Source organism: Rhinoderma darwinii, chromosome 2 (assembly GCF_050947455.1).
Source record: "Rhinoderma darwinii isolate aRhiDar2 chromosome 2, aRhiDar2.hap1, whole genome shotgun sequence".
Taxonomy (NCBI): domain Eukaryota; kingdom Metazoa; phylum Chordata; class Amphibia; order Anura; family Rhinodermatidae; genus Rhinoderma; species Rhinoderma darwinii.
The window spans coordinates 57,339,313-57,363,373 of record NC_134688.1 but is presented as its reverse complement, the minus strand read 5'-3'; the positions used below and the strand labels follow the sequence as shown (position 1 = coordinate 57,363,373).

General features: G+C 44.3%; 1 protein-coding gene across 1 annotated transcript in view; it reads right to left on the bottom strand.

Moving 5' to 3' along the window:
* CDK8 (cyclin dependent kinase 8) overlaps positions 1 to 24,061 on the bottom strand; it is an 80,756-nt gene that overhangs the window by 37,672 nt on the left and 19,023 nt on the right. Inside the window, exons 3-4 of the mRNA XM_075851662.1 lie at positions 15,942 to 16,052; positions 7,650 to 7,790 (exon numbers count right to left, since the gene is read on the bottom strand). Coding sequence (XP_075707777.1) covers positions 7,650 to 7,790; positions 15,942 to 16,052 — 252 coding nt within the window. The remainder of the gene's footprint in view (positions 1 to 7,649; positions 7,791 to 15,941; positions 16,053 to 24,061) is intronic.

Below are 24,061 nucleotides of genomic sequence, written 5' to 3'. Positions count from 1 at the left end.
CGTAAACTCCCGAAAATCCGAAGCAGAACGCCTCCAAACATCTGCCCATTGATTTCAATGGGAAAACGGCGTTCTGTTCCAAAGGAGCGTTTTTTGATGTGTTTTTTTACACATAAAAAAACGACCGCGAAAAAGAAGTGCAGGAAACCTCTTGAGACGTTTTTGGAGCCGTTTTCCATAGACTGTAGTGAAAAAAGCTCCAAAAACGGGCGTAAAAACGCAGCGAAAATCGCGATTTGCACAAAAAACTTCTGAAAATCAGGAGCTGTTTTCTCTTGAAAACGGCTCCGTATTTTGAGACGTCTTTGCCTGTGAACGTACCCTGACATTGATCAGGCTGTGAAAGGGACGGGGAGGGAGACGGGTGCCTGGACTTAGATCAGGGATAGATGGAGGCACAAAGGATAATTCGGCTTATTCAGACGAACGTGTAATACGTCCGTGCAACGCGCGTGATTTTCACGCGCCTCACACGGACCTATATTCGTCTATGGGGCCGTGCAGACTGTCTGTGAGTTTCATGCAGCGTGTGTCCACTGCGTAAAACTCATGACATGTCCGATATTTGTGTGTTGTTCGCGCATCACGCACCCATTGAAGTCAATGGGTGCGTGAAAATCAATAGCAGCACACGGAAGCACTTCCGTGGTACGCGCAACAGCAGTAAAAAGTATGAATGAAAACAGAAAAGCACCACGTGCTTTTCTGTTTACAAACATACAAACGGAGTGTCATAATGATGGCGGCTGTGCGAAAATCACAGTCACGCATCATACGGGGCTGACACACGGAGCTGTTATGTACCTTTTGCGCGCACAAAACGACATGTTTTTTGCGCAAGCAAAAGGCACACGCTGGTGTAATCCGGCCTCAGACAGTGTGCAGGGAGGGAGCCGTCTGCCTGTAATCTGTAATTAGAGCAGGGAAGGACCATGTGACCATAGAGCGCGTGGCCATATGCAAATAGCTGAGGTGCTTTGGAGGATGGGGGGGGGGGGGTGCAACTGTCTCCTCAGATGCAGCCGGGGATCATGGGTATAGTGGGTTACAAGACAGGAAACAGCCAGTAAGGGATGTAAACAAACAGCAAGGGATGTAAACAAACAGAAAAAGCAGCAGTGACTATGGAAATCAAACAGAAACTGGTTAGAAGTTTAACCCCTTCAGGACTGAGCCTGTTTTGGCCTTCAGGACGAAGCCGATTTTTAAAATCTGACATGTGTCACTTTATGTGGTAATAACTCCGGAATGCTTTTACCTATCCAAGCGATTCTGAGATTGTTTTCTCGTGACACATTGGACTTTATGTTACTGGCAAAATTTGCCCGATAGATTCAGTATTTAATTGTGAAAAACACCAAAATTTAGCGAAAAATTGCAAAAATTAGCATTTTTCTAAATTTAAATGTATCTGCTTGTAAAACCGATAGTAATACCACACAAAATAGTTACTAGTTACCATCCCCCACATGTCTACTTTATTTTGGCATCGTTTTTTGAACATTATTTTATTTTTCTAGGACGTTACAAGGCTTAGAACTTTAGCAGCAATTTCTCATATTTTCAAGAAAATTTCAAAAGGCGATTTTTACAAGGACAAGTTCAGTTCTGAAGTGGCTTTGAGAGTCTTGTATATTAGAAAGTCCCCATAAATCACCCATTTTGAAAACTGCACCCCTCAAAGTATTCAAAACAGCATTCAGAAAGTGTATTAACCCTTTAGGCGTTTCACAGGAATTAAAGTAGAGGTGAAAGTTACAAATTTCATTTTTTTTATACAAAATTCATTTGTAATACATTTTTTTCTGTACCACAGAAGGTTTTTCCCAAAAAATTTAACTTATTATTTATTGCCCAGATTCTGCAGTTTTTAGAAATATCCCATATGTGGCCCTAGTGTGGTAATGGACTGAAACACAGGCCTCAGAAGCAAAGGAGCACCTAGTGGATTTTGGGGCCTTCTTTTTTTAGCATATATTTTAGGTACCATGTCAGGTTTGAAGAGGTCTTGTGGGGCCAAAACAATAAAGACCCCCAAAAGTGACCTCATTTTGGAAACTACACCCCTCAGGGAATTTATCTAGGGGTATAGTTAGCATTTTGAACCCACAGTTTTTTTGCTAAATTTATTTGAATTAGTTTGTGAAGATGAAAATCTACTTTTTTCTGAAAAAACGTAGAAATTTTTAATTTTTTCAAGGTATAAAAGAGAAAAAACACCCCAACATATGTAAAGCAATTTCTCCTGATTATAGCAATACCCCATATGTGGTAATAAACTGCTGTTTGGACCCACAGCAGGACTCAGAAGGAAAGGAGCACCATTTGGATTTTGAAATTCTGATTTTGCTGGAATGGTTTTCAGTGCCTTGTCGCGTTTGAAATGCACTGGAGGGAACAAAATAGTGGAAACCCCTGGAAAGTGACCCCATTTTGGAAACTACACCCCTCAAGGAATTTTTCTAGGGGTAAAGTTAGCATTTTGACACCACGGTTGTTTTGCTGAATTCATTGAAATTATTCTGTAAAGGTAAAAATCGACTTTTTTTCTGAAAAAAGGTAGCCATTTTTAATTTTTACAAGGAATAAAGGAGAAAAAGCACCCCAACATTTGTAAAACAATTTCTCCCGATTACGGAAATATGCCATATGTAGTAATAAACTTCTGTTTGGACCCACAGCAAGGCTTAGAAGGGAAGGAGCGCTATTTGGCTTTTGGAGCTCAAATTTAGCTGAAATGGTTTTTGGGTGCCATGTCGCATTTGCAAAGCCTCTGAGAGGCCAAAACAGGGGAAACCCCCCAAAAGTGGAAATTACACCACTTAAAGAATCTATCTAGGGATATAGTGGGCATTTAGACCCCACAAGTCTTTTGCAGGATTTATTAGAATTAGGCCGTGAAAATGAATATCGACATTTCTTCCACTAAAATGTTGCATTTTTTTCAATTTCACAAAGGATAAAGGGGGAAAAAGCACCCCAACATTTGTAAAGCAATTTCTCCCGAGTACGGCTATACCCCACGTGTGGTCATAAATGGTTTTTCATTAGAAAGTAATTAACCCTTTCTGGAGTGATCCATTTTTTTCTTTTCCTTCTTAGTTTTTTCCTCCCCGCGTTCCAAGAGCCACAACTTTTTTATTTTTCAGTCAATAGAGCGGTATGAGGGCTTATTTATTGAGGGACGAGCGGTCGTTTTTATTGGTGCAACTTTTTGGTACATACAACTTTTTGAGCACTTTTTATTACATTTTTAGGTAGAGCCAAGGTGACCAAAAAAACAGCGATTTTGCCGTTCTAAATTCTTTATTTTTTACGTGAGACGCTCCATACATCACCCCCCACACTACGACATGCTATGTCATGGTGCGCGCAGGGGTTAATGCGCAGCGCATGGTGCGGAGTGAAAATTACAATTTTCCACTCATATGCCATTTTAGTGCATTATATGTTATGCCCAGTTTGTGCCACTGAAGACAAATAACTGAAAATATTAACCGGGTTCTCCCGGGTATGGCGATGCCATATCTGTGGACGTAAATTGGTGTTTAGGCACGCTGCAGGGCTCAGAAGGGAGGGACGCCATTTGGCTTTTGGGGCACAGAGTTTGCTTGGTAGTTGTTCTGTTTGGGGTTTTACTGGTGTTTCAGTTTATAATGTGGGGGCATATGTAATCTGTGCGGAGTACATCAGGGTACATGTTATCTGTGCGGAGTACATCAGGGTACATGTTATCTGTGCGGGGTACATCATGGTATAATAATGCAGTAAATAAATAATAATCCGCAGATATGTGGCCGGTGTCGCACTTATAAATGGTGCCCGATCTTATCCGCTTTTGGACACTACACATTTTGCATCGCCATATTCTGAGAGCCAGAACGGTTTTATTTTTTCTCCACCGGAGCCGTGTGAGGGTTTATTCTTTGCGGGACAATCTGTAGTTTTCATTGGTACCATTTTGGGGTACCAGAAATTTTTTTGATCACGTTTTATTCCATTTTTTGGCAAGCAAGGTGACCAAAAACCATCAATTCTGACAATGTTTTTTATTTGTTTTTTTTATGGCCTTCACCCTGGGCTATAAATGACCATTATACTTTATTCTGCGGGTCGATACGATTACGGCGATACCAGATGTATATAATTTTTTTATGTTTTGCAGCGTTTATTTAATAAATAAGTGATTTTATTGCACAAATTAATTTTTGTGTCACCATATTCTTAGAGCCGTTTTTATTTTTCAGTCAAAAAAGCGGTGTAAGGGCTTGTTTTTTGCGGGACGGGATGTAGTTTGTATTGGTACCATTTTGGCGTACGTGCGACTTTTTGATCACTTTTTATTGTATATTTTGGGAGGGTTGGTAACCAAAAAATTGTGATTCGGGCACTGTTTTTCGTTTATTTTTTTCGCGGTGTTCACCGTGCGGGAAAAATAATATTACAGTTTTATAGTTGGGGTCGTTACGAACGCGGCGATACTAAATATGTGTACTTTTTTTAACGTGTTAATTTTTTTCCTATAATAAAAGACTTATTATAGGAAAAAAAGCATTCTTTGTTTAGGTCACTTCTAACTTTGATTTTTACACTTTTTCAAAACATTTTTATTATCTTTTTTTAACTTTTTTTACTTGTCCCACTAGGGGACACTTAGACTGGCAGCTCTGATCGCTGCTGGAACACATTACACTACACACGTAGTGTAATGTGTTGTAACTGTCATTGTGACGTAACTGTCACACTGACATGAAGCAGAGGAGGAACGGCCGGAGGCTGATCCTCCGAGGCTTCCGTACATGGCAACCCGGAGGTCATTGTTTGGCCTCTGGTTGCCATGATAAGGATCGCCAGCCCCCGCAAATACATGTGGGGGGCTGCCGATCCGCTGTAAACCTCTTCGATGTGGTGATCGCAATCGACCACCGCATCGAAGGGGTTAATTGCCGATTTCAGCGGCGACAGGCCGCTGATCGGCAACGGGGAGAGCAGGGCTGACACCCTGCACAGTTAACCGCCGCTGCGTTGTAGCGCCGCGCGGCGGTTAACTTTTAAAGCGCGGACGTAACTGTACGCCCAGGTGCGCGAAGTTACTGCTTATCTGGACGTACAGTTACGCCAAGGTGCGGGAAGGGGTTAATAGGGGGTATTAGGGAAGGCAAATCAAGGCTGGGGGACATTTTTTAGAAATTTTTTTTTTCCTGGACAACCCCTTTAATCATGTTCCCCCTTAGTCGTCTTTTTTCAAGGCTAAATAGGTTTAATTCTTTTAATCTTTCCTCATAACTTAGATTCTCCATGCCCCTTATTAGCTTTGTTGCTCTTCTTTGTATTTTTTCCAACTCCAGGGCATCCTTTCTATGAACTGGAGCCCAGAACTGAACTGCATATTCTCAATGAGGCCTCACTAATGCTTTGTAAAGTGGTAATATTATATCCCTGTCCCACGAGTCCATGCCTCTTTTAATACACGACAATATCCTGCTGGCCTTTGAAGCAGCTGATTGACATTGCATGCTGTTATTTAGTTTAGGATTTACAAGTACACCCAGATCCTTCTCAACTAGTGACTCCCCCAGTGTAGCTCCCCCTAGGACATATGATACATGCAGATCGTTGGTACCCAGAGGCATAACTTTACATTTATCTACATTAAACTTCATTTAAATCCGCTTGCAATTCACGAACATCTTTCATAGTCTGAACTATATTGCATAGCTTGGTGTCATCTGCAAAAATAGAAATAGTGCTATTAATCCCATCCTCTATATTATTAATAAATTAGTTGAGTAATAGGGGTCCCAGCACTGAACCCTGGGGTACACCACTTATAACCGGGGACCATTCAGAGAAGGAATCATTGACCACAACTCTCTGGATACGGTCCTTGAGCCAATTCTCAATCCAATTACAAACGATACTTTCTAAACCTATAGTCCTTAATTTACCCATTAGTGGGGCCCCCCAGTGATCAGACATTTATCACCTATTTTGTGGATAGGTGATAGATGTCCTTTGTGGGACATCCCTTTAAATATGTCACATATAATGTAACTCCTAGCCCACTTTCACAGGATCACTATTGGATTTGTAATGCATACTTTGACTGCTACTGCAGGGGCGAAAGCTAAAAGAAAGTCAGACGTCTTGCCAATCTTTGCCTAAATTTTTCACGTAAAGGTTTATTCTGCCCCACATGACAGTCCCAGAACACTTACACAGACGCTTTCAACTTCAAGGATTTTATCATCCAATCATTATACACTTTCCACACATACTTCAGGTCACAAATCTTATCCAAACATTTTAAGTGCTTTTTGTGAATTCAAGTGAAACAGACAAGTTTACTGTATTTTTACATAAAATATTTCAAATTCATAAAACCTTGTTTTTACAAAGAACATTTATTTCATTCATAAGTGACGTATTATTTTATGCTCTTGAGAAATTAAAATATATATATATATATATATATATATATATATATATATATAAAATAAAAAAAGTCTATTCTAAATGCTTGTGGAGTCATACTACATCAGGGATCGGCAACCTGTCAAGGCACAAGTGACAAGTGGCCATGATCTCCGGCACGTGCCCTTCTCCCAGTGTCCAGGGCTGTTGCATGCAGCGGCTCTGAACACAGGGCGAGAGAGCAGTGCTTCGGTTTCAACTTCCTTATCGATCACTAACAAACAGGAGAGGAGAGCACCGCTTCATTCTGTTTCTCGGTGCTGAACACCGGGCGGTGCTGTGTTGTGTGCTTGCCAATCACACAATGCAGCACCAGTCTCTCTCTTGGTGTTCAGCGCTACAAGGGTACAATGAAGCGCCGCTCTCTGTCCTGGTGATCAGCACCGGCACCATCACTGGTCTATGTAAAAGTAAGTTAAGGTCGGTTTAGTAATCAATGCCACGGTGGAAAAGATTTCAAGCTTCTTTGTCACCGTCGCCCCCACAACGAAATGTCTGAAAGCTCGTTCCACTATGTATGTCCCAGACACCCCCACCACAAGGAAACCTCTGGCAGCTTTTCTCTTCTGTGCAAACCCGCCCCCCAGGATCTCTCTGGCTGTTCTCTCTCCTATATGCACCTCCCCTTCCCTAATCTGATGTTCAATAGCCTCTGTCTCTATGTGCAACCCCCTTCCCAAAACTATTGTTCAGTAGCCGTGGTCTCTCCTATGTGCACCCCACATTCCCTAAGCTGATGTTCAGTTGCATGGCACACAGAGTACTTAATCTCAGATTTTTTTTTTATGTATTATCGGCACACCATACTAAAGGTTGCCTACCCCTGTACTATCTAGTATTCACATTTATTATTCTTGTATAAGGACTTGTCACCACTAGAGGGAACACTATTAGCACGTGCTCATCCTTGCTGTAGGACTGTTGCGATTACGGACGAAAACTACGGTCATGTTTATGGGGCCCAAGGGTATGTTCAAACGTGGTTGGGTTTATCTGCCACAAATCTGTGGCAAAATCCCCATGTTACAACGATCCGTATGATGTATACTGTATCTAAAAAAACCTGAAAACAAGAGGGACAGAGTATTCTCTTTGGATAGAGAAGAGGAATGATTGAGCTTTCTTCCATCTGGCTCTGACACCTGTTAGCAACGCAGAGCTGCTGATCAACTTACCAAATCTCTATGTAACACCCAGTTGGCGTGCAGGTAGTGAATACCATCTAGAATCTGATACAGTAGTGACTTCACCATTCCTCGAGGTAACTGTACAGGTTTCTTGTTGGCTTTAGACGCTCTGTGAAATTTGATTATGTGCTGAAAGAAGCAAAAACACAATTGGCAATGGGACGAGACATGGGAGAGGTTATTTCCATTCAGTTTTTTTTTTTTCCCTAGAACCTTTACAGAATGAACTTGCATCTGAAGGTCAGATAACATGAATGTAAGGGAACGAAAGCAAACATACAAAAAGAAGCACCATTAGAAGCAGAAAAGCTGATGGTAGATAAATGATCCCACATTTCAGATATTACTGGTTTATTCTCAGGACAGTCTGGTGTTTATTTCCCTTTACTTGCCCTCGGCAGGATAATCTAACTAGTATAAACCAACAGAATTATGTTGGCCGCCGTCACATCTATTATGACTTTTACTCTGCCTGAATATTTATCGCTTATATAAATGATTGCTAGGATGCAGTGTGCGGAGTGTCCTTGATCTAGAAGGGGCAGTATCCCCATTTTCATAATTGATTTAAATGCACAGGGCTTAGGCGGGATTCACACGACCGGGTCGCACCCGCGCCCGAGTGCCGGCCGGTAAAATCGGCCATTCTGCCCGGCCGGTTTACATAAAGTTTTGCATCCGTGCCGGGCAGATCTGGACAGTGACATCAGCGGCAACTCCTGAAGGGGAATCCCCATGTGTTCGGGGATTCCGCTTCAGGAGTTTCCCCTGATGTCACTGCCCAGATATGGACAGAGACATCAAGCGCTCTGTCCAGGAGCGGAATCCCCGAACACACGGGGATTCCGCTCCTTCAAGGAGCTAAAGTGCGGCTAGCACATAGCAGAGCGGGGAGATACCTCCCTGCTCTGCTATAGTGGCGTCGCTGCAGTAGTAGCAGCCGCAGGAGCTGCTAGCGGCGCCATCGAAGGTGTCGCCGGGCCAGGGCGCTTTTAAAACAAGCAGGGGAAGGGAGCCAGCGCTGCCACACCGTGTACAGCGATGCCATTCGTCAGAATGGCATCAACTCCTCCTCCTCACATGCACTCTGCGCTGTGAGGAGGAGGAGATAGAGCGCAAGCGCCGGAAAACCCGGCCATCACTCGGGACACATCCCGGTGATGGCCGTGTATTACCCGGCCCCATAGACTTCTATGGGAGCCGGGCGGCCGGGTACCCGGCCGAAGATGGAGCATGTCCTATTTTTTGACGGCCGATTTATGAACGGCCGGGAAACCCTGTCGTGGGAATGAGGCCTTAGGGTATGTTTACAAGTCATGATTTTTCAGGATACGATCACTTCTGTAGCATGTAAAAAAAGTTTCCTTTAGGCGGAATTCACACGACAGGGATTCCCGGCCGGGTGCCGGCCGTTCATAAATCGGCCGGCACCCGGCTGCATTAGGAATAATAGACCCCTAATGGGGCTATTCACACGACCGATTTTTTGACGGCTGGGAAAACCGCCCGTCAAAAAATAGGAAATGCTCTATCTTCGGCCGGGTGCCCGGCCGCCCGGCTCCCATAGAAGTCTATGGGGCCGGGTAATACACGGCCATCACCGGAATGTGTCCAGAGTGATGGCCGGGTCTACCGTCGCTCGCGCACTCTCTCTCCTCCTCCTCACAGTGCAGAGTGCATGTGAGGAGGAGGATCTTTTATTGCTCGCTGTAGGAGTCGGAATCCCCAATCCCCGGCTGGGGATTGGGGATTCCGCTACAGGAGAAGTGCGTGACTGCACTGTCCATATATGGACACAGCGAAGTCACGCACTTCTGCAGCGGAATCCCCGACTCTATGGCCAGGGATTCCGCTACAGGAGAAGTGCGTGACTGCACTATCCATATATGGACACAGCGAAGTCACGCACCTATGCAGCGGAATCCGACTCTATGGCCGGGGATGCCGCTACAGGAGAAGTGAGTGACTACACTGTCCATATATGGACACAGCGAAGTCACTCACTTCTGCAGCGGAATCCCCGACTCTATGGCCGGGGATGCCGCTACAGGAGAAGTGAGTGACTACACTGTCCATATATGGACACAGCGAAGTCACTCACTTCTGCAGCGGAATCCCCGACTCTATGGCCGGGGATTCCACTACAGGAGAAGTGAGTGACTACACTGTCCATATATGGACACAGTGACGTCACTCACTTCTGAAGCGGAATTCCCGACGTGTGGCAGGGAATTCCTCTTCAGGAGAAGTCAGTGACTACACTGTCCATATATGGACATTGAAGTCAGTGACTTCTCCTGGAAGGGGGGGGGGATGGGTGCAGCCTACAGGGGGCAGGGTGGCATCGCCTACGGGGGGCTGGGTGGCATCGCCTGCGGGGGGCTGGGTGGCATCGCCTGCGGGGGGCTGGGTGGCATCGCCTGCGGGGGGCTGGGTGGCATCGCCTGCGGGGGGCTGTGTGGCATCGCCTGCGGGGGGCTGTGTGGCATCGCCTACGGGGGGCTGTGTGGCATCGCCTACGGGGGGCTGTGTGGCATCGCCTACGGGGGGCTGTGTGGCATCGCCTACGGGGGGCTGTGTGGCATCGCCTACGGGGGGCTGTGTGGCATCGCCTACGGGGGGCTGTGTGGCATCGCCTACGGGGGGCTGTGTGGCATCGCCTACGGGGGGCTGTGTGGCATCACCTACAGGGGGCTGTCTGGCATCACCTACAGGGGGCTGTCTGGCATCACCTACAGGGGGCTGTCTGGCATCACCTACAGGGGGCTGTCTGGCATCACCTACAGGGGGCTGTGTGGCATCACCTACAGGGGGCTGTGTGGCATCGCCTACAGGGGGCTGTGTGGCATCGCCTACAGGGGGCTGTGTGGCATCGCCTACAGGGGGCTGTGTGGCATCACCTACAGGGGGCTGTGTGGCATCACCTACAGGGGGCTGTGTGGCATCACCTACAGGGGGCTGTGTGGCATCACCTACAGGGGGCTGTGTGGCATCACCTACAGGGGGCTGTGTGGCATCACCTACAGGGGGCTGTGTGGCATCACCTACAGGGGGCTGTGTGGCATCACCTACAGGGGGCTGGGTGGCATCACCTACAGGGGGCTGGGTGGCATCACCTACAGGGGGCTGGGTGGCATCACCTACAGGGGGCTGGGTGGCATCACCTACAGGGGGCTGGGTGGCATCACCTACAGGGGGCTGGGTGGCATCACCTACAGGGGGCTGGGTGGCATCACCTACAGGGGGCTGGGTGGCATCACCTACCAGGGGGCTGGGTGGCATTACCTACCAGGGGGGCTGTGGCATTATCTACAAAGGGCTAAATTCATCCGATTTTAAAACGGACAGGGAAAAAAACGGATGCAAATCGGCCGGTAAAAACGGCAACTCGGTCCGGAACGGAATGGATGCAAAACGGATGCAAACCGGCCGGGAAAAAAAAAAAATAAAATCGGCCAAAAACGGCCGATTTTCCCGGCCGACACTCGGACCCTGTCGTGTGAATGAGGCCTTACAGTTAGGCCTCATTCACACGACAGGGTACGAGTGTCGGCCGATAAAATCGGCCGTTTGGGGCCGTTTTTCCCGGCCGGTTTGCATCCGTTCCGATTCCGTTCCGGGCCGTGTTGCCGTTTTTAACGGCCGATTTTGACCCGTTTTGCAGCCGTTTTTTCCCTGTCCATTTTAAAATCGGATGAATTAAATTTAAATTTGTTGCCACACACAGCCCCCTGCAGGCGATGCCACACAGCCCCCTGCAGGCGATGCCACACAGCCCCCTGCAGGCGATGCCACACAGCCCCCTGCAGGCGATGCCACACAGCCCCCTGCAGGCGATGCCACACAGCCCCCTGCAGGCGATGCCACACAGCCCCCTGCAGGCGATGCCACACAGCCCCCTGCAGGCGATGCCACACAGCCCCCTGCAGGCGATGCCACACAGCCCCCTGCAGGCGATGCCACACAGCCCCCTGCAGGCGATGCCACACAGCCCCCTGCAGGCGATGCCACACAGCCCCCTGCAGGCGATGCCACACAGCCCCCTGCAGGCGATGCCACACAGCCCCCTGTAGGTTGCACCCATCCCCCCCCCCCACATTCCAGGAGAAGTCACTGACTTCAATGTCCATATATGGACAGTGTAGTCACTGACTTCTCCTGGAGAGGAATTCCCTGCCACAGGTCGGAAATTCCGCTTCAGAAGTGAGTGACGTTACTGTGTCCATATATGGACAGTGTAGTCACTCACTTCTCCTGTAGCGGAATCCCCGGCCATAGAGTCGGGGAATCCGCTGCAGAAGTGAGTGACATCGCTGTGTCCATATATGGACAGTGTAGTCATGCACTTATCCTGTAGTGGAATCCCCAATCCCCGGCCGGGGATTGGGGATTCAGACTCCTACAGGGAGCAAAAAAAGACCCTCCTCCTCACATGCACTCTGCGCTGTGAGGAGGAGAGAGAGTGCGCGAGCGACGGTAGACCCAGCCATCACTCGGGACACATTCCGGTAATGGCCGTGTATTACCCGGCCCCATAGACTCCTATGGGAGCCGGGCACCCGGCCGAAAATAGGGCATGTCCCATTTTTTGACGGCCGGTTTTCCAAGCCCGTCAAAAAATTGGTCGTGTGAATAGCCCCATTAGGGGTCTATTGTTCCTAATGCAGCCGGGTGACGGCCGACTTATGAACGGCCGGCACACCCTGTCGTGTGAATTCCGCCTTATAAATTGACAATTCTAGGTGTAAATTACAAGTAAAAGTGACGTACATGCTAAAAGTTTTGCCTGTTGGATGGGACAAATGTAGCAATACTGCTTTCGATCAAAAAAATCACTGCGTGTAAACTCTCATGTGTTTTATTGGCATCGAAAAGCATGTACAGCCAGTCCTAGTTGTTTTTTCTGTAGGTGAAAGGCAGTTTACAAAATAGACCCGGCACAGTTAGGGTACGTTCACATGGAGTTTTTTGGCACGGAAACCAACCAAAAACGCCTCCCATTTATTTCGATGGGAGGCGGAGGAGGTTTCCCATGAGCGGGAAAAAAAAAAAAATAATAAAAAAAAAAAATTAATGCACTTTCTTCAGTAGTTTCTGTCTCTGACCTTCCATTGACAATGGGAGGCAGAGAAATCTGTTTTCGCTGCGTTTTTCGCCCGTGGCGCTCAATGGACTTGGCTGAAAAACGCTGCAAAGAACAAAAAAATAAAAATAAATTATACTATGCATTGTTTTTACTGTATCTCTCTGTAGTCTACTACTCTATTGTACCATACAGGAAAAAAAAAAAACAAAAAAAAAACCCCCCAAAACATGTCACACAAAGGGCTGCAGTATGAGAGCACAACCTAATTTTGTAAATACGCTTTCCTAATCTCGTATATATTATATTCACATGATGTTTTGCTGTCCACTTAAAATCTAAAGCCAAATTCTGTTGGCTCCAGTTGCCAGAGAGTAGTGAATTGTGGGATGTCATGACAATTAGAGCCAGAGTTCAGCTGTTAAGGTCATATATGTTTGACAACAGGGTGGCGCAAAACTGCTGTCTGTTTCTAAGGGCAACCAGCAAAATATAGAAACAAAAACAATTTTTTCCCCCCAAAACCTGTAGAAATAAAAGCAGAAGCATCGTAAGATCTTTGGTAAAAAGCAATTCTACAAAAGATCCTAGCATTGTCATTAAATAAAAAGGTTTTGTGTATGAACATAGCCGTAAGGTAGAAAATTGCAGCTTATAATGTCATCACTAAACCAGTTACTAAAATGCAACGTAATTCAGGACCATACTCTTCATAATATGCTACAGTATGAAAATAGGAACCCGGGAGGAAAGACCAGCGAAAAGCTGAAACGCACAATGTATGAATCGGACACCTGATCGTGCCTGGACACAAAAGAATGCATTTAAGAGGCAGAACCAGCAAAAGTTAATCCATTCTACTTGTAGCGGAGGCCGATGAAAGGCGAGACGCTGGAATAGTGCCGGCTCTGAAGAGCACTTTCAAAATTCCTTTTCTGAGAATCCAAGCCAGGTCCGGAAGCTTGGCCACTGCATCTGATACAGTAACAGTGGTTCAGTATACTTGGCTGAAAGGGGAGCCTGGCCCATTGAGTTCATTCTATGGCCTGCTCCATATCTTTTCTTTGGTATGTTTATCCAGAGCAAAAGGAAAACAACGGACTGGAAAAAAACCAATAAACTAAGAGCCAAAAAGAGAAAAACCCTTCCTACGACTAAATAGAAAATGCATTAAAATCTGGAATCCGAAACAAAAAGACTGGGCACTGGCGTGACTCAATGCTTAGCTGGAGAACGCATTGTACAGACACCTGTAATAACATAGTCGTGGCCCCACACACATAACCAATTAACTAAGAGCTGTCAATCAGGTTACACACCTCTTAAAGCAAGACGTGCAAGATCCGGAAGGGATTTATATAAAGAAATCTCATTAGACCACTACTTGGTACAACAACGTTCAACATAGTGTTGCCCTTCTCCAATGGTGGCAACACGATACAGCCAGGTCTATGCCGTGGTCCCTACTAAATGGAGGCTACGCAAGTTGCAATAATATTTATACAGCGCCGACATATTCCGCAAGAACTTTACAATTGGGGAAGTAACAGACAAGTAATGAAAATAAAAAAAATTAAAATGAAAAAAAGGTCCCTGCCCATAGGGGTTTACAATCTAACATTATTTGTGAGGGGCACGGTAACCTGATGGGAGTATGCCTGTAAAATCTTGCAGTGACTGCAGAAAAGTGTGGGACCTCAGCTCAATGCAATTCTGCCTCAAAATATAATAAAAGAATGTCTTTGGGTAAAGGGATCCCCATAATTTTTTTTGGCTTTGTTCACACTGGGTAGCTTCTTTTTAATGGATGAATGATAGTTATAAACAATGACTAATGTCTCATGCACACCGGCCAGGTCCCGTCCGTGATCCCATCTAATGTCCATCTTTCCACAGACCGGAGATCATGGACCCTTTCACTTTAGCGGGTGCCACTCGGATGCCGTTAAAAACTGCCTGAGCAGCAAATCGGTCTTGTGCAACTGGCATTAAAATGGGTCTGTCAGGTTTTCGGACTCATCCGACAAGGGGGCGCGAATAAGCGGACAAGCGTGGTTTAAGATGCGCCAGATTTTGGCACAAAAAAAAGTGGTCTACAGTTAGCCATACAAGAGGTGGTATAAAGACAGTTGTCTAAAGATATGCCAACGCTATCATCCAGCAGGAGCAAGTGAGATTAATTTGGCACATCTAGTCCAATTCTAAGTGGTTATTTCCATCTTATTAATCAGGTCTGAAATGGCAGCTAACCTAAACTTAACTAAATACCTTTCCAAATGCTACTTCTCTCCAGATACTGAGCCTGCGACACCCTTGCCCTCTTTGGTTTTCGGCTAATATTTTTAGGGTTACGACCACCGCAGTGGCCGCGTTCGCAGCGTTTTCTTGGCATCCTCTGTTGTAGACTGCAGCGGGGGTCTCAGCAGCACACCTCCTAGCATATGTGCGTTGGCTCCCAGCTCAATCTCCTCTCTCCAGCACAGTTGAGTTACGTGGCCAGCTGCAGGGAATGCGCAGTAGCAGCCCTGGAGCCACTGAACATAGCTGGCAACTGTACATAGCTAGATACACCGCCGATGCTGCTACGGGGATTGTATATAGCAGCTTCGAAAACGCACACATTCAGGCCAGCGGGGTGATTACATCACATCGTCGCCGTCCTGTACCATCAAGCAACCCAGGAAGTGGCGGGAAGCGTTGACTATAATACGGAGGTAAACGGGGGGAGAGGGAAGTGGGCCAACGTCTTTAAGACCGTATTAGTAAATCTACCCAATGAGTTTCATAGATCTCTATCCCAGGTCACATAGTAAAGAAAGGCTTTAAAACAGGTTATTTCAACAAAAAACCCTGATTTCAATGGTAATGCTTCCGTTGCAAGTGGTTTCTGTTGGTCTCCGTTCCGTAAGGCTTCTGGGTTTTTGTTTAGCGGAAATAGTGTAGTTGACTGCGCTATTGTTTCTGCAAAAGAAAAAAAACAGAGACCTTGCAGAACAGAAGCATTACCATTGAAATCAATGGTAATGCAAACGGAAGCTATGGTTTCCGTTTGCCTTTTCGTTCATGGGTTCCTCCAATGGAAAGGTCTAGCGGAACCCATGAACAGAAGGGTGACGCTGATGTGAACAGGCCTGAGTTCATATAATGGATGCGTGATGTACACTTATTTCTTACTGTGTTAGAGTAAAGTGTCTTACCCACAGGTCGTGCTCTGCGAAATCGAACAGAAGATACACCTTCCTGTCCGCATGGGAGAGGAACACTTTTTGTAGAGAAATAACATTTGGGTGTTTCAGCTCTCGCAGAAGCTAAAAAATAAAAAAAAGGAACAATACATTAGTTTCAATTAAACAATTCTGCAATCGGTGTGATTTTAATTACACGAGCTCTCCGGGACATTGTTATACCAATTAAACATCACTAAGGCCAGGACCACACACAGTTATGATGCAGCTTTTGGAGAAAACGCCAGAAGTGGATCCAAAAGGAAGGGAAGGTATAAAAAAAAAAAGACTGATGGATCTCCTTTCTGGTGTCCAATCCCATGAAGAAACTGAGCCAAAAACTGTGTGTGTGATCTCAGCCTTCGAAAACCAATCCCATATACCTGGACCTTTACTGCCCGTTGTGAACCCTGAGAAATAGCACATTTCCTATATACACAACTTTCACATTAGTAGGAGGTTGAACATCTGCAGGTCTTATATTTACAAGGGGTTTCCACACGGCTCTTATATTAAAGTAAAGCTCCGGTGGTTAGATGTGAATTCCACGGCAGTCCATCTCCATCATACCTGTCCAAAGTATTGCTGGAAATGAAAATCTAGAGATGGCTCCTGCTCTCCATACTTCTCTCCATGGAGTCCAGGTATAGAAGATTAACAAAGTTTGCTCTGAACAGTGAATCTCCATTAGGCCAGAATCAGACAAACACAAAAGGTTTTGATGCAGTTTCTTTCTTTTTTTACAATAAAATGTTTAAATTTGGTTTTACAATTTTGGTAATAAAAAACACCAAAAAGAAAAAATCCAAAAGATGGAGAGGTCAACATGACCCTTGATTATCACATCCTATATAATAAGACATGGGAATTACAGTAACACCTCATGCACATGACCATTGCGCCACTTGGGTCCTTTTTAACAGCATCTGATGGTCTTCATGGACCCATTCACTTTAGCGGGTCTGTGAAAACTGACTATTCGAGGACAGATGGAACACATTCTATCTTCTCGGATCACTGACGAGACTCGGGCGGCGCACACGGTCGTGTGCACGAGGCTTTAAAGGCATGGTGTTGCCCGAAAAACATGGTTTTTTTTTAAAATTTAAACATTTAGTGTGTGGGTGATTAAACATTGTTCAAATTTTTTTTATTTTTTTCGCGAGTCAGGAAATATTATAAATTTTTTCTAATTTATAATACTACCCATTTTTGGTCACTAGATGGAGCTAGTTCCCAAAATTGCAGCATTGCAACATTGGGTTAAAAGCTCTCGCTCTAGTGAGCTCTCAGCATCCCCCCCTCCTTTATCCTGGCTAGTGCCGGGATAAACGAGGGGTTTGAAAGGTTTAACCTCCTACACTGTGTGTCGCCATTTTTTGAGGTAACCCACAGTGTAGTAGGTTTACATACAGTAGTAAACACACACAAACACTAACATACATTGAAATCTCTTACCTGCTCCTGCCGCCGCGGCTCCCTCCGGCCCGTCCGCTCCCTTTGCTGCCGCTGTTCCATGTGCACAAGTCCGGAAGCCGCGACCGGAAGTAGTAATATTACTGTCCGGCCGCGACTTCCGGTCCACAGGAAAATGGCGCTGGACGGCACCAATTTCGAATAGGACTGTGTGGGAGCGGCGCATGCGCAGTTCCCACACAGACGCCGTACACGGACGTGAATGGGACGGGAGCCGTTCACAGTCCCTATGGGACTGTGGCTGCCGTACTCCATGTCTGTGTGTGTCGTTAATCGACACACACAGAAATGGAACAAAAAATGGCAGCCCCCATAGGGAAGAAAAAGTGTAAAAATAAGAAACAGTAAAACACAAACACACAAATGAATATAAACGTTTTTATTAAAGCACTAACATCTTTAACATATAAAAAAATTATTTGTGATGACACTATTCCTTTAAAGTAAAGAATGAATGATCGTATAACATTAAAATGACAAACAGTGGGACCAGTACCGGTCCAATCAGCACTGGTCAGAAAGAAGAGGGTGTGTGTGTGTGTGTGTGTGTGTGTGTGTATGTGTGTGTGTGTATATGTATGTATGTATGTATAAAAGGAGAAAAAGATATACATAAAAAAGGCAGTATATTCACATAATTTGCGATTTCGGGAAGTTACATATGGACAGATGGGAAACATTGGTTATATAAAGTATTTTATTGAAAGGATTTACTCCATTATCTGCTCATAAAAAGGAGCCCTAGAGATGTAAACATTGCATGGTTTAGAGTAGGACACACAGAAAACGGAGGAAAAAAAAATTTGACTTCAGGAACTTTTCCCCCCCAAGCTTTCCTTGGAAACACTGCCATTTGGAGGACTGTGGTGCATGAATATCCTTGAACTTCCCACATTCGTTTTGCCAAAGCTTACAAATGTGTTATTACAGCGAGCGGGCACAGCCACGAAATATGAAGATCTGCAGGAAGGAGTCAAAACCACATCAACCAGCTCACAAAAAGCAAAACAACATCTATAAAAAAAGTGGTTTAGGTGCTTTGCACAGTGTCAACTGTTTGATGTCTACACAAGCGGAGCCCATAAAGCTCTTATGAGGTATTGAGAGATTAGCGAGAAGAGAAAAATGACTGCACAACTGTGTTAATTCGGTACCACGGCCGCTTTTTATTCTGCCCCAGAAAAATTCTAACAAAAAACTGATCAATCTAAACTCTGCTCATCACTGGTAATGAAGTTCACAGTACTGGTGATGAGGACTACAAGGTCAATCATGCCCTGCAATACTCTGAATATTTATGTACAATAACACATTTCTGATAAAGATGCAATTTAAATGTGTTATCTCACGACAGACATCAATAGGATATACCAATGTCCAATGGGTGGAGGTCCGACCCCTACCGAACACTAGAGCATCACTAGGAAAGAAGCTTTCCTGTCAGCTACAGTTGGACTTCCAAACCAAGCAACTTTGAATGATACCCCCAATATCTAGGGGTAAGCCGACCTCCAGTTCACACGAAAATGTGAAATTAGTCAGTACATACAATGAACGGGAGCCCTACATCCGGGATGCCCAGACTTTCCAATAGGAGGATTACAGAAATGCTGCTCGCAATGAAGGAGACTTTGTAGACATCGGTTTTAGGTACTGGCCACTAGTGCTGCGGCACAAAGTAATGTGCCATCTCCTCCCTGCATATCACCCAGCCTTCGCTGTGCCGATACCAGGCCACACTTGTGATAAAGATCTCCAGCGCAGAGGTATGGAAGGAGAGGGCACATTCTACAGGGTCTTTCTTCATACTCCCAACTGTTCTCCAATGGGAAAAAAATGTGAAAAAAAACACAGCATTAAACACGCCCAGTTGTACTTTTGCAAACCTCATTTGCATAAATACAAAAATGGTCATAACTTGGCCAAAAATGCTCGTTTTAAAAAAATAAAAACGTTACTGTAATCTACATTGCAGCGCCTATCTGCTGCAATAGCAGATACGGGTTGCAAAATCTGGTGACAGAGCCTCTTTAAAGTGATTCTTAGTAACCCCATATAAAGTTCAGATGTTCTATTAGGATTTTCCTGACATTTACTTTGTTGCATGTGACAGCAAAAGCCATGGTCCATAAAGAGCTTACAACACATCAAAGGAATCAGATTGTTGAAAGGAATCAGTCAGGAGAAGGGTACCAAAGAATTTCCAAGCGTTAGATATATTATGAAACACAGTGAAGAAGTGGAATATATTTGGCACAACAGTGACATTACCAAGACCTGGACATCTCTCAAAACTTGATGAAAAGACAAGACGAAAAATGGTCCGGGAGGCTACCAAGAGACCTACCGCAACATTAAAAGGAGCTGCAGGACTTTCTGGCAGGTACTGGTTGTGTAGTGCATGTGACAACAATCTCCCATATTCTTCATGTGTCTGGGCTGTAGGGTAGGGTGGCAAGACGGAAGCCTTTTCTAGCAAAGAAAAACATCCAAGCCCGGCTAGGTTTTGCAAAGACCTACATCAAGTCTGCCAAAAGCATGTGGGAAAACGTGTTCTGGTCTGATGAGACCAAGGTTGAACTTTTTTTTTTCCCAAACTCTTTATTTGGTAAACAAGACATAACAAATCAGTTGACATTCCCACATATTGGGAGCATATATAGCTACGTAGAGCTTTAATAACATTCTCAGAAGAAAACAGTGATAGAGATTCATTTCTATACAGGTGTTGCAAGAATATCACATATTTTCTAAAACATTGTTATATCAATACTTTAAATGATATTTATGAGTACATTGTAACCATAAAACACTTAACCCCTTCCTAGTGTATGATGAAGTAAAAGTTAGTAAATGTGTGTCTCTAGGAAAAGTAGGGTTTTCCAGCCCCTAAATACCGAGACCGGCTAGGAAGCAACAACAATTAAACCAACATCTACCAAACATGGTGCAGCTATCCATAGTAAAGAATCTATTTCTGTCCTAAACTGGTGAGTCCTCAAACCTAACAGAAGGCTCTAAGCAATTTCTATGAGGTCCAACTGATCCACTGGGCTTCACATTGTGGTAATCTGTTTTCCAGAATACTAATTAATTTCTCAAATTGGTGTATCTCTTTAATTTTGTTCAGCGTCCTTGGGAATGGGATAGACAGTGATTTCCAGCTAATGGCTACCGTCCATTTGGCTGCTGATAAAATATGCGAGATTAATTTTCTATTTATTTTGGGTACCTCCGGAATTTCTGCATTCAGTATCGCTGTCCAAGGGGTTAATTTGATTTGTAACTGTAATTTAGAATTGATAAGGCGCTCTACTCGTTTCCAATGAGCCTGTACTACTGGACAGAACCACCAGATATGAGCCATAGTGCCCCTCGCCCCACAAATTCTGAAACAAGTATCAGAACTACCTGGAAACAATTTTGCCAATTTGTCTGGAGTAAGGTACCACCTCGTTAGAATTTTATACGATGTTTCTTTAATATTATTCGATTGAGATACTTTAGCTGTGTTATCATATATTTGTTGCCACGAGGTCGAGTCTGGTATATTTCCCAGCTCCCGTTCCCAAGCCATCATATACGAAGTAGGACCATTATATGTTTCGCTTCTGAATTGGGAGTACAAAACTGAAATTAGCCCTTTCCCCCTTGGGGAGTCTTGACAGTTAGCTTCATAGAGGGTTATATTAGTGTCGCTTGGTAAAAAGACAGATCCCGAGAGAAGATGGTGTATTTGTAGATATCTAAAATATTCCCTAAGCGGGATTTGAGAATCCTGTCGTAGGGCCTCAAAAGTAAGGGATTTACCGTCTTTGCACACAATTTAAGTATTGAAGTAAAACCTAATGCGGTCCACCACTGGAAGGCCTCCGGGTGTAATCCCGGTGGAAAATCAGGATTAAGCAATAATGGTTGTAATGCGGAAGGATTAGATATAAGTTTAAACTTTTCCCGACAAATTAACCAAAGTGTGAGGGAGTGTTTGATAATGTTATTTTCAATGCCAGAAATATGGGATCTTAACCCCTTAGTGACCACTAATACGCCTTTTTACGTCGGTCACTAATGGGCTTTAGGCTAGGCTGACGCCTTTTCACGTCAGCCTAGTCTAAGTCCTGCACGGGTCTCCCGTGCAGGCTGGTGCCGGGGCTCTGCTGTCTGATGACAGCTGAGCTCCTGCTCCAACGCCCGCGATCGAAGTTTACTTCGATCGCGGCCGTTTAACCCGTTAAATGCCGCCGTCAATAGCGACCGCGGCATTTAACTTTGTTTACAGAGGGAGTGCGCTCCCTCTGTCACCCATCGCCGGCCCGCGAATGCAATCGCGGGTCTCCGATGGAGTGTCATGGCAGCCGGGGGCTTGATAAAAGCCTCCAGGTCTGCCCTGGACATATTCCTGTCAGGACGCTCCGGAGGCACGTCCTAACAGATTGCCTGTCAGATTTACACTGACAGGCAATAATGCTCTGGTATACGAAGTATACCAGAGCATTATAGCAGCGATCGGAACATCGCACAGTAAAGTCCCCTAGTGGGACTAATAAAATCAGTCATCAAAGTGAAATAAAGATTATTAATAAAAAGTACAGTAAAAAAAAAAAATAAAACCATTTTTTTCCATAAAAAGTGGTTTTATTTAGTAAAAGTGTAAAAAAAAAAAAAAAGAAGAAGTACACATATGTGGTATCGCCGCGACCGTAATGACTCCATTAATAAAGTTAATATGTAATTTAAACCGCAAAGTGAACACCGTAAAAAAAAAAAAAAACGCAAAAAACCGTGGCGAAATTGCAATTTTTTCCCATTGCCCCCCAAAAAAGTCATAATAAAAATGAATCAATAAGTCCCATGCATCCCAAAATAGTACCATTCAAAACTACGTCTTGTCCCGCAGAAAACAAGCCCAAAAAATCACTACATTGATGGAAAAATAAAAAAATTACGGCTCTTGGAAAGCGACGATGCAAAAGCAAATAATTTTAGTTCAAAAGTGTTTTTATTGTGCAAAAGTCGTAAAACAAAAAAACCTCTACATATGTGGTATCGCCATAATCGTACCGACCCATAGAATAAAGGTAACATGTTATTTACGTCGCATAGTGAACAGCGTCAATTTAAAAACGCATAGAACAATGGCGGAATTTCAGTTTTTTTCTTTATAATCCCCCCCAAAAAGGTTAATAAAAGCTAATATAAAAATTATATGTACCCAAAAATGGTGCCATTAAAAAGCACAACTAATCCCGCAAAAAACAAGTCCTCATACAGCTATGTAGACGAAAAAATTAAAACGTTATAGCTCTTTGAATGCGACTATAGAAAAACGAATAAAATAGCTTGGTCATTAAGGCCTAAAATGGGCTGGTCACTAAGGGGTTAAAACCGGAGACCACATCAGTGCCTTTAGTGAGGATGGAGATGTGGTAAGGGATTCAAACAGAACCCATTTTACGGTGATGGGATCACAATTCCATGCTGCGATCTGTGAAATTTGAGCAGCGTAATAATATAATTTCAGGTCTGGAAGACTAAGTCCCCCACTAACCGTAGAGCGATGCAAGGTGGACTTACCAACTCTTGATCCTTTATTCGCCCAAATGAATTTATTTATTATCCGCTGTATATGTGAGATGGCATAAAGCGGAACTCTAACGGGAAGGGCCCAAAATAAATACAGCAGCTTGGGTAGAATGGTCATTCGAACTGCAATGAGTCTGCCCATCCAAGATATATGGTACCTAGACCATTCCTCTAATAATTTCCTAATAGATGCAAATTTTTTAGGATAGTTACTCAAGTATAAGGTAGTTGGATCTCTTACTAGAGCTATTCCTAAGTATGTCATGTGGGAGTGTTTCCACTGAAATCCAAAGTTAAGTTTTAACAGATCCACCTGCTCCATCGACATTTGAATCTGCATTGCTGTGGATTTAACCAGATTTACAATTAACCCTGAGTAAGCCCCAAAGCGGGTAAGAGTATCCATGAGATTTGGTAAAGAAACCAGTGGCGTTGTAATGAATAAAAGCATATCATCTGCGTAAATGCTAAATTTAAACTCATGGGATTGCACCCTGTATCCCTTAATGTCTGGATTTAGCCGAATATGCTGTGCAAGAAGCTCCATGGCGAGAGCAAACAAGAGAGGAGACAACGGGCATCCCTGTCGTGTCCCTTTTTGTATCTGAAAATAAGGAGAGTATTGACCTAAGAATTTTACTCTAGCCTGGGGAGAGGGATATACCGCCCTGATAGCGTATAGGTACGGACCCCTAATACCAAATTGTGTAAGTGTGCTATATAAGTAATTTCAGTCCACAGAATCAAATGCTTTCTGGATATCTAGGCTCAAAATTAGTAATTGGCGTTTATGCGTAGTAGCATGAAGAATAATATTGTGAGCCAATCGAATATTGTCCGTTGCTTGTCGTGATGGTATGAAACCCGTTTGATCAGGTGAAATTAGGGAGGTCATATACGGTGCAAGTCTATTTGAAAGTATTTTAGTAAATAACTTGTAGTCTACATTAAGTACTGATATTGGACATAAATTTGCACAGTGGGTTTCATCTTTTCCTGGTTTTGGAATGAGTGAAATATTAGCATGTGAAAAT